This window comes from Erinaceus europaeus, chromosome 18 (assembly GCF_950295315.1).
Source record: "Erinaceus europaeus chromosome 18, mEriEur2.1, whole genome shotgun sequence".
Taxonomy (NCBI): Eukaryota; Metazoa; Chordata; class Mammalia; order Eulipotyphla; family Erinaceidae; genus Erinaceus; species Erinaceus europaeus.
Genome location: NC_080179.1, coordinates 73,531,403 through 73,542,668, shown reverse-complemented (window position 1 = coordinate 73,542,668; position 11,266 = coordinate 73,531,403). Strand labels below are relative to the sequence as shown.

Sequence of the window (11,266 nt, the reverse complement as noted above, 5' to 3'; positions counted from 1 at the left end):
TACTAAAAGCTGACTGCTATTCCATTGTGTATATACACTACAACTTTCTCAGTCACTCATCTGTTGTTGGACACCTAGGTTGCTTCCAGGTTTTGGCTATTACAAACTGTGCTGTATACACAGATCTTTTCAGATTGGTGTGTTTGGTTCCTTAAGATATATCCCCACAAAAGGAATTGTCCAGCTCATAGAGTAAGTTCATTTATATCCTTCTGAGAGTTCTTCAGACTGTTCTCCATAAGGGTTTGACCATTTTATATTCCCGCTAGCAGTGCAGGAGGGTTCCTTTATCCCCACAACTTCTCCAACATTTGTTACTATCCTTTCTGACACATGACATCATCACAGGAATGAAGTGGCATCTCATGTCTTTATTTGTATTTAATTCTGCCCCCTTTTATTGCCATTGTTATTGTAGCCTTGTTGTGGTTATTATTGTTATTGTTGATGTCGTTCGTTATTGGATAGGACAGAGATAAATGGAGAAAGGAGGGGAGAGAAAGGGGGAGAGAAAGACAGACACCTGCAGACCTGCTTCACCGCTTGTGAAGTGACTCCCCTGCAGGTGGGGAGCCAGGGGCTAGAACTGGGATCCTTAAGCCAGCCCTTGAGCTTTGCACCACGTGCGCTTAACCCGCTGTGCTACCACCCGACCCCCGGCATTTAACTTTTATTCAGGTTTTAATAACACAAATTGAAGCAGAAAGATGAAGACATGAAATCTCTTTGAAGATATTTATATATTAGAGAGGTTGAAAGTGAGAGAGAGAGAGAGGGAGAGAAAAGAGAGAGAGAGAAAAAAAAAGCAAGAACCAGAGTATCATTCCAACATGTGTAATACTGGGAGTTGCTTGAGGTTCTGACACTTAATCCACTGTGCCACCTTTCAGGCTGCACACAAAGAAGAATTTACACTGTTCAAATATCAAAGGACTCAAGTCACAATGGGATAAAATAATATAGTTTATGACAGGATTACTTTCTGCAACCCCCAAAATGAATAAATTGTTTCACATGACCTACTATAACAAAATATTATCTGTATGTTATTATCTCCATTTAACATTGTGTGATGTATTTTCAGTTCACAGTTGGCGAACAGAATTCAGGTGTGTTGTGTTTTAGTGCCAAGTGATTCACCTGCCAGTTTGCATGGTCCTGTCCCTCTTCACTCCTTTGAGGGTCATGTCTTCATAGGTATAGGGCTCTTTCCTGCTTTGCTCCACATTACACAGGAAGGATTTTCTGAAAGCCAAGAGAGAGTGAAAGAGATCGATTTATTGTAGCTCATTAAACCTGAGTGAAAACAGAAAGATTCCACGATAAGATCTTCAGCTTCAAAAATAAAATCATGAAAACAAAACCTTCAAATCCTGAAATGTAGTATAAAGCTTATTAGTAAATAGTCTAGACATTCCTCTTTATTGTGGACAGATAAAGCCATTTTGGTAAGTCAACTGTATAGCATTGTTTAATAAATCCTAGAAAATACATTTAAAGTAGAAAAGCTGCCTTTATGTTATCATATTCGAAAAAAATAGACTCATGGCATAAAGATGGATAAGTAACTCATAAATTTGTAAATATATTTGTAGACTATGTTTATGGATTGTTCCACCTTTAGGAGTTGGTGCTATTAACAAACTAGTACCCTTTACTTTTTTTTATTCTTCATTAACTAAAAGCAAAAGAAATCCTGCCTCACAACCTCCCCTCTCCCCCATGACTACGGATAATGTGCTAGAGAGAGCCTGACAAGAAAGAGCTCATTAGTAGCTGTGCTATTCATGGCGGCTATCCTAATATCGGTCTTACTTTACCCTGGGCCCTACCCAAACGGGGGAGCTGCATGAGTGGTGGAACAGTGATTAAGGTGTCTCTCATTCACTCTCTACCGGCTCTTTCCCTCTCAATTTCTGTCTTTTAAAAATATATTTTAATTATTTATTGGATAGAGACAGAAATTGAGGGGGAAGGGGGAAATAGAGAAAGAGAAAGAAAGAGACACTTGCAACACACTTGCAAAGCTTTCTCTCTGCAGGTGGGGACTGGTGGCTTGATCCCAGGTTTGTACACATTACAACGTGTGTATTCTATCGGGCGCACCACCACCTAGCCAATATGAATTTTTGTCTTATCAAAATAAATAACTAAATACATATTAAAATAAAGGTGGTTTTATATGTTATTGCCCCTAGCAAACTAAGTTGGAGTTATGTTCTGTCAATCTTTGCCAACTAAATGGCGAGTTTCCTGAGAGCAGACACTAAGTGCCTTATCTCTGTGCCCTGGTGTCTAGCTCACGGTTCTTACTATGTGAATGTCTGCTGGGAACAACTGAAAAATGCCTTGACTTCCTGGTCCTCCCTCATGTTAGGTGTAAGGATTACCAAAATCAATTTGAAGACAATGAAGAGAATGCCTATGAGAGTAATTAAAGCAACTCACATGGATATTTTTTTATGCAGTGCAATGAAATGAAACAGAGTATGATTTTTCTTATGTAAGGTTATTTATTTATTTATTTATTTTGCCTCCAGGGTTATTGCTGGGGCTCAGCGCCTGCACCTCGAATCCATTGCTCCTAGATGCCATTTTCCCATTTTGTTGTAGTTATTATTATTGTTATCATTGCTGTTGTTGTTGTTGGATAGGACAGAGAGACATCGAGAGAGGATGGGAGATAGAGAGGGGGAGAGAAAGATACCTGCAGACCTGCTTCACCACCCGTGAAGCAAACCCCTTGCAAGTGGGGAGACAGGGGGCTCGAATCCTTAGGCCGGTCTTTGTGCTTTGGCCACGTGTGCTTAACCCACTGTGCTCCCATGCTGCCCCCTGTAAAGTTAATCAGTGTATTAAGAGCCCACAGTTTATTCTCGAGCACCTATGCTTACTGTGGATTTACTAATATTCTGAAGCCATACAAGCCAGAGTTGGATAAGTGTTTCAGAATTTCACTGCATATGTATAGCCAAACTTGCTTAGACTTTGCAAGTATTATTTGCCGAGCAAGAAGAAACTAATAAGCCACACATTAAAAATAGAAAAAGAAAGTATCTGAAACTCCAGAGTCACACGAGCGCTGTTAGCTTTGCCCTTACTGTATTTTCCGTTGCTAACTTAGCACAGATGTAAACACTGTTTGTTGGTCAACAGACTCTTGATAGGAACTAAGCAAAATGCTATGAGCAGACCTACATCTCTGTCATTGCTCCTACCACTGTATATCGTATTACATGTGGTGTCTATTATGACATAACACATCTACTACTGTTCTAACTTCTGCATATTTAGATATTTTGCGGTTATTGAATATAGTATTTATTACTCTATCCATTGCCTACTATATACATACCCAAACAATATGCATAGACCAACAAAATATTATTAAAAAAATGGTCATCTTTATTTACCTTTTTTCTTGTAGTCACCAGGGCTCACCATCCTAGGCCAAATTTTTCAAATAAAGACTAGAGGAAAAGATAAAACAACAACAAAGCTTTCTCTAGAGAAGTAGGTGATGGACTCCAGCCTGGTCTGTGTAACATGGCAGTGTAGACAGCTTCCCAGGGTAGCTATCCTATCAGTTCTTTCTCTGTCTTTACCAGAGAGCTCTGATTTATGGCGATGCTGAGGATTCAACCTGGCACCTCATAACCTCAGGCATACAAATATGTGGCATGACAGTTTATATACAGATAGTTGTGTAACCAAACCCCCCTGTTTGTTTTCTTACGAATTCAGATTCACCCACTCATTTTGCTATTGTCTGTTTCCTAACGTTTCCCACTGTATGCCTATTAGCATAGTTATTTTCTTTTTTATTTTCTTTATTTTTGCCTCCAGGGTTATTACTGAGGCTCAGTGCCTGCACCATGAGCCTCTTGGAGGCCATTTTTTTCCCCTTTTGTTGCCCTTGTTGTTATAGCCTTGTTGTGGTTATTATTGTTATTGTTGATGCCATTTGTTGTTGGATAAGACAGAGAGAAATGGAGAGAAGAGGGGAAGACAGAGAGAGGGAGAGAAAGACAGACACCTGCAGACCTGCTTCACCGCCTGTGATGCTTGTGAAGTGACCCTCCTGCAGGTGGAGAGCCGGGGGCTTGACCCCGGATCCTTGTGCTGGTCCTTGTGCTTTGTACTATGTGCACTTAACCTGGTGCTTCACTGCCTGGCTCCCTATCATAGTCACTTTTCTTTTTTAAAAAATATTTTTAATTATGTTTAATTATTAAGTAGATAGAGACAGCCAGAAATCAAGAGGGTGGGGGGTAATAGAGAGGGAGAGAGACAGAGAGATACCTGCAACAATGCTTTACCACCTGCAAAGCTTTCCCCCTACAGGTGGGGACCGGGGACTTGAACCTGGATCCTTGTGCATTGTATTATGCGCACTCAACCAGGTACACCACCACCCAGTCCCAGTATAGTCATTTTTCTATATGAGGAATCAAGAGTGATTATTTCCCCCCTTTTCTGACTCAAATATGCACATACGGCTTATGCTGACAAGGTGCTGCTAATACATATTTTAATGTGTGCATAATGTGATGAGTATTGAATAAGCTTCAGATTACTTAACAAAAATTTAGCATCCAAATCACTAAGATAGCTGCAAAATTGTATTTTTCATTTTTCTGAGAGAGGCAGAAAGGGAGAGAGAGAGAGAGAGAGAGAGAGAGACCACAACACCAAAGCCTCATTCAATAGGTTAGACTTGGGTCACACTCATGAGAAAGCACACACTACCCAAGTGAGCTATTTTGCCAGCTCAGAATTGTGTCTTAAGAGAGTTCACGTAGTTTTTGGTGTCACCACCCAAAACCAAAATAGCTGAGTATTGCTCAGTTACTAAGAGAGGATGATGGTGGTTCTTGGATCTTCAAGCAAACCGTGAAGTCTACTTTTGAAAGGCATATGTGTTTCTCTTTATTTTTATTGACATAGTGAGCAGTACCTTTCTATTTTGCTAAACAAAAATTACAAATATATTCCTACAGCTGTATTTTTTTTACAAAGTCATAATGAGCCACAGGTGCTATGAGCTGAATGAATTATGGCTTGATACCAAAAATCTTCTGCACATTGGTTATTATTAATAGCTCAGTAGGCAAGTTCCAATTAACTTCATGTCTAAATGGAGAGTTAAAGTTACATTCAGCTGCTAGGACAATGCACAAAGATAAAATGTCAAACCTTAGGATGATAACAAAAAGGATAGGAGAAGATATTAAAACGCACACATCGAAACTGACAAAGTCAAATCACAATGAGAAAAATCTATTATGTTCATGTAAGACTGTTTAAGTAAGGGCTAGGGAAATAGCATAATGATTACGCAAAAAAGACTTTCATACCAGAGACACCAAAATCCCAAGTTCAACATCATCACGAGCCAGAGCTGAGAGTGCTTTGGTTAAAAAAAAAAAAAAAAAAAAGCAAGTGGAACTTTTTTATTTTTAGATTTCTTTATTAGGAGATTAATGGTTTAGAGTTGACAGTAAAACACAACAGTTGGGCCAGTTTTCCACATAACAATTCAGCCCCACTAGGTGGTCCTCCTCTGCCCATCAAGTTCCAGGACCTGAACACTCCCCTCCACGCCCCCCCAGGGTGGGACTTTAAATAGTAACTATCTCATGAGCTGTCAATAAAGGTTTCTGCAATTTCTCTTACAGCAGTAATTCCAGAACAATGCAGAGCCAGCAAAATATCAACAACTCACCTGGATAATGCATCTGCTTGGACACGTTCATGACCCAGGTTCAGTTCTGGCCCTGGATACATTGCAGTTAGGGTTGATGCTGTCATGTTTCCACCTCTCTCTCTCTCTCTCTCTCTCTGAAAATGTCAGGTTAGAGCTTGAAGTCCTAATGCTGACAAAAAATATAAAAAGAGAGTGCAAGAACAATATAGATATTTACTTTGATCAGTAAATGACAAACTAGTTTTGTACTTCAATGTCTGGCTATGGAAACTTTTGATTTCAGACTGTATTTTTCCACAGATCATGTCAGTATATTCTGTGTGTCAGAATGTTAGCAAGAAGGCTGCATCTCCAGAGGTCTTTATTTGTAATCTTTTGTTCCAGGTGATGGCTTGGCCTTTGGTCTTTCTTTTCACAGTAAAAAATAAGTGCTAACAGTGCTATCTTTGCCTCTAAGGACAGAACAGACACAGCATTATTTGGTATTTGTCCCTGGAGGTTTTGCCAACAGCTGCTCTGTCTTGCTGAGTCTCTAATCTGTGGTAACATCTTTGACTTCAGAAAACAGCCAGCTCCACATAAGAGTAGTCTGCAGACAGACGGAAAGATGAGGAGGAAAAATGGAGAATAATCAGTGTAGTAAGAATAGGAGGGATTGAAATTTGAGAGGGGAAATTTAAGGAGTAGCATACTGTGCAAGAAATGGAAGGTTAAACACAAAGACTACAGCCCAGCAAGAGAGCTCACTTGGGATCCTGTGCTGCACTGAGGGAAGCTTTGGTGCTATGGTGTCATTCTCTCTGGTTTTCATTCTGAAGAAGTTGTCTTGGAGTGGTGGAGGCCCAGTGATGATCAGAAAAAAAAAAAAAAGAGAAAATGTAAGAATGACCTTTGGTTCTCTCTTCAGAAAACATACTCTAGGAGCTGTTGACTTGGTTTCTTGACACCACAAGTCTGAGATAACACCTTGTTTCCAGATTTCCCTTTCACTAAATGCCGAGATCTGTGTCTTTTACCCAAGATTTGAAAATTGTAGTTGCCTCTGTTCCTCACACATCACGGCACACACACTCTCTCATATATTGATACCACATTTAAAGTACATTTGCATGTGATAATTATGAACTTAGATAATTTTTCAGATAAAGCATAGCCCATGGAAGTTAGAGGAATTCCCAAAAGCAAAGAAGCATCAGGCTAATAAGACTATTTAATCACACCAAGTTTATATTTGTTCTTTGTCAATTACCCCAAGTAAATTAGCAAAATGGTTTTATAATTATTTGTTTGGCTTTTAGCTCGGTCGATACAACTTAATTCATTTTTTACACTCTATTACTAACAAAGGACACATACTTCTCTAATTGGTGGCATTGCACGTTGTCCTCCTCCTCCTCTTCCTCTTCCCCCTCCTCCTCTTCCTCCACCAACACCACCTCTGTTGTTTTCGACGGGTTATGTTGTTTTCGCCGGGCTGGCTTCACGGGCGGGTAACAGACGACCAGGGACTCATGGTTGAGCTGTAGGCAGTATCTCTTTATTCATGCAGGACGCAGCACAATCTAAGCCGAGCTAAGCTAAACTCAAGTACCCTAAAACTCACAATGCTGTCTTTATATATACTTGCCAAGTAAGGTGGAAACAGGATGTGACATAGAGAGGGTGGAGAGAAAAGTGACTGGTGAAAATCAGAGTGTGACAAAGAGGGGGCGGAGCAGTCGAGAATCCTATCACTGAACCACCAATGCCCTGGAGGGAGGGTGGAACTTGTTAACAGCGGTTATGTAAATAGAATGAAGTGGTTATGTAAATAGAATAGTGTTAAGCAGGGGGGATTTAAACCAAATGAAACAGAAGGGGTCTCCTGCAGACCAACACACCTCCTTTCCCTTTTTGCCACCAGGATTACCACTGGGGTTCAGTGCTGTCACATGACTCCACAGTTCCTAGTGGCCACTTCCTCCTTTCTTTCTTTTATAAAAGAGGCAGAGAAAATAGAGAGGGAGAGAGGTACAGAGAGAAAGAGACGCCTACAGTACTAGACCCCACTATACAGTACTAGACCCCACTATACAGTACTAGACCCCACTATACAGTACTAGACCCCACTATACAGTACTAGACCCCACTATACAGTACTAGACCCCACTATGATGCTTTCCCTGTACAGGTGGGGACTGGGGGCTTGAACTCAGGTCTTGAGCATGGTAACTTGTATGCTCAACCAGATGCTCTATGCCTGGCCCCCACCCTTATTTAGTAATGGCTCCAATCTCCTTGGTGAAGGGAGATAACGCTTCAGTGGTGGTCGAAGGTGTCAACAGCTGTTTTGATAATAGTCTCGTAAAGCATTTCCCCAGTGGAAGGAAGTAAATATAATCTTAAAAGAATTTTATTCAATTCATATATGATTAAAGTTACTGTGACTGAAAACTGGCTTATAATCGTATCTAAAGTCTTTTATGCAAAACCAACAATAAAGTGATGATATGAACTATGCTTGCTAAATGAATTTTTTTTTTGTCATTGCCAGGGTTTCACTGCTGTAGGCTGACTTTTTCAGATAGCTAGATACAGAGATAGATAGAGAGCAAGGAAAGATGCCACAGCAATGAAATTTCCTCTGGTGTCGTAAGGGATGAACTCGAACCTGCACCACGTCCACAGCAAAGCAGGTGAGCTCCCAGGCAAATTATTTTGGGTCCTAAACTGTATAACTTTTATATTCACAAAATAATCATTCATATGTAAAGAAATCCAAGTTCTTGTGATGCCTGAATTTCTTTTAATGTGTTCGGAAAAGGTTAAATAATGAAGTTTAGACTTTTCCCTCTATTACTTAGTAATATTGGATTTCTAAAAATTCATTAAAATCTAGTCAAGTTTCAGTATTAAAACTATGCTGGTATCATACAATAATAACTTGAATTTTGTTTTTCATTTTTTGTTCCTTGAAAATGGTTAACAGAATCATTTGAATGATAAAATTACTAAAAGATGTTCTGTTCAAATATCCCACTATAATTGTGGATTGGTCTGTATCTCCTATTAGTAAAGTGTTTTCGAAAAAAAAAAAAAAAGGAAAGTGTTTTCAATGAATAGCGATATTTTTAAAACCAATTTACCTTTTTTCACTATTTAACCAACATTAACTGTTTCCTAAATTATTCGCATTTTACTACTATATTCTAACTACAGATTGACAAATTTGAAAGTTTCTAGGTTGCCATCTCATTTAGTTGGTTTATATCTCCAACCAGTTCCAAAAACACATTCCAGTATGTTTATTTTAACATATGTATGTGTGTGTATGTGTTCATCAGATATCAAATTATCATGTACAAAGTTGGATTATACAATATTTTTTTCTGAATATTCTACCAAGACCTGAGAAATAGCTCGTTTGGTCAGTGTATTGTTGTAAAGTGTGTGTGATACAGGTTCAAACCTTGTCCTTATCACACTGAAGGAAACTTTGGTGCTGTGATCTCTCTCTCTCTCTCTCTCTCTGCACAAAAAAAAACAAACACAAAAATAAGTCTCTTACCAACATTGTCAAGAAACTAGAAGATTGCATGGGTCTTATTAGATTATAAAGCTGTTAACCTGGATATAACACAGACATAAGTGTCTCCTGAATCTGTATCCTTATAGCCTCTGTCATTAGAGAGTCAGAGACATTTTGCTATTGAAAGTCATCATTTAAGTAGCTAAAATTATAATATTTTAAAATAACAATCTAGTATATGATGTATATATTACTTTAAAATATTTTAAATTAGTATGGGGGAGAAAGCATAATGGTTACGCAAACAAAAAGACACTCATGCCTGAGGCTCCAGCGTCACAGGTTCCATTCCCTACACCACCATAAGTCCGAGCTGAGCAGTGCTCTGATAAAAAAAAAAAATCTTTAAAATAAAAATACTTTAAACATTCATATGTTACACAGTAACGACATGACTATACAATAATGCAAAGTGGTTTAAGAGTGAATATATCGTCAGTGTATGATGTACAACAGAAGTAGTGACCATTTAATAGAGACGACCCGAACTGCCCCTGCGGCTCCAGACAGACTATGACCCACATAGTCAACGACTGCCACCTCTCCAGATTCAAAGGAGGTCTCGAAACTTTACATCAGGCTCAACCTGACGCTGTTGACTGGCTATGGAAGAAGGGCAAACGCTAGAAGAAGAACTCAGCTATAACTCAAAATAAACAATATCACACACTCTCATGAACGTTAAAAACAAAATAAAGGTGTTATTATTTGGAGTCACTTCTATATTGTTTTTGCCATTTACAGGGCTCTGCTACTTCAGACGTAGTCTCCCTGTGTTGTTTATTTTAAATTCTGAATTTTATATTGAGAAGCTGTATCAACTACTTGGAAAAAATAGCACTAGGAGCCAGAAATGTTAAAAATCAGTTCATATACGATATTTTGTATGAATTAGTACTAGATCAGGTAGAGGTGGAAGATTCATTTTCTTAAAAAAATGTAGGACAGTTTTGAGTGGTTAGATTTTATGGAATTTTATCAAATACTTCTGTTTTCCAGCAACAACAAATTAATAATCTCTGCTAACAGCTAAATCATCCATCTTCATTTTTCTTATCTGGTTCATCAGTTTCTTCTGAAAAACAACTTAGTAGTAAACATGGGTGCTTATTTTGTTAGAAAACTATGTTTTATTTTTATAGAGGTGCCCACTTTGTAAAGTAGTGCTGCTTCCTTGTTTAGTCCCTTGTTTCCTTCTCCTTGATTTTGTCAAGGGAAATTATGAATAATAGCAATGCTTTTTTATATGTAATAATTTTTAGAAGAACTGGGCCTTAATACTGATATGAAAGCAGGTGGCATGAGAGAGTTTTCCTATAGTGTGTGTGAATCTGACTCCAGGTTAACCATCTCAGGCCTGCTATCTGAGAGGAATCATACAGACGAACAGGAGCCCTTATCTTCAGCTTTAAAGGGCAGGTGGTTAAGTAATGAGCCTTTTAGAAAATTGGTCACTGTCATCTAAGCTTTAAATAGTTTTTAAAAATCAGTGAAAACAACTAAAATTTTTAATTAAGAACAAGAACCAACCAACCAAACAAAAAGCCACAAAGAAGTGAAAAATTGCAGTGTCTTAAACTAAGAACCACGAGAGACTCACAGGTAATCCTAAAGAAAATTCTGCATGCAAACAAAGTATTTCTGGGTCAGGGCTATATATAGTTTACATAGCTAGTCTTCATGTTATATTGAGTGCTGCAGGTTCCATAATTCAAAGGACAAATGGTAATGTAAGAAGCTATGTAAGAAACTGCAGTATACTACTTTGAAAAGCATTGTTTATGGAACTGGCAGATTAGGAATTATTCAAGTATTGATAGTGATTTTACTCTACAACTAATACTACAATTAGTACGGCTTTCCTTTCTCATGTTTATATTTGAAGAAAAGCAAATACATGATATTTTAAATACAAAAGGAAAGGGAATCTTATTTTTACTATGCTAGAAGAAAACCTTAGCTTTTGTGTCTTAAAACTTTTCTCCAACCAT

General features: G+C 38.4%; 1 protein-coding gene across 1 annotated transcript in view; it reads right to left on the bottom strand.

Annotated features, from left to right (window-relative positions):
• Positions 1-945: 945 nt before the first annotated feature.
• Positions 946-11,266, bottom strand: part of KCNJ3 (potassium inwardly rectifying channel subfamily J member 3) — a 175,629-nt gene continuing 165,308 nt past the window's right edge. Inside the window, exon 3 of the mRNA XM_060178157.1 lies at positions 946-1,245. Coding sequence (XP_060034140.1) covers positions 1,184-1,245 — 62 coding nt within the window. The 3' untranslated portion in view covers positions 946-1,183. The remainder of the gene's footprint in view (positions 1,246-11,266) is intronic.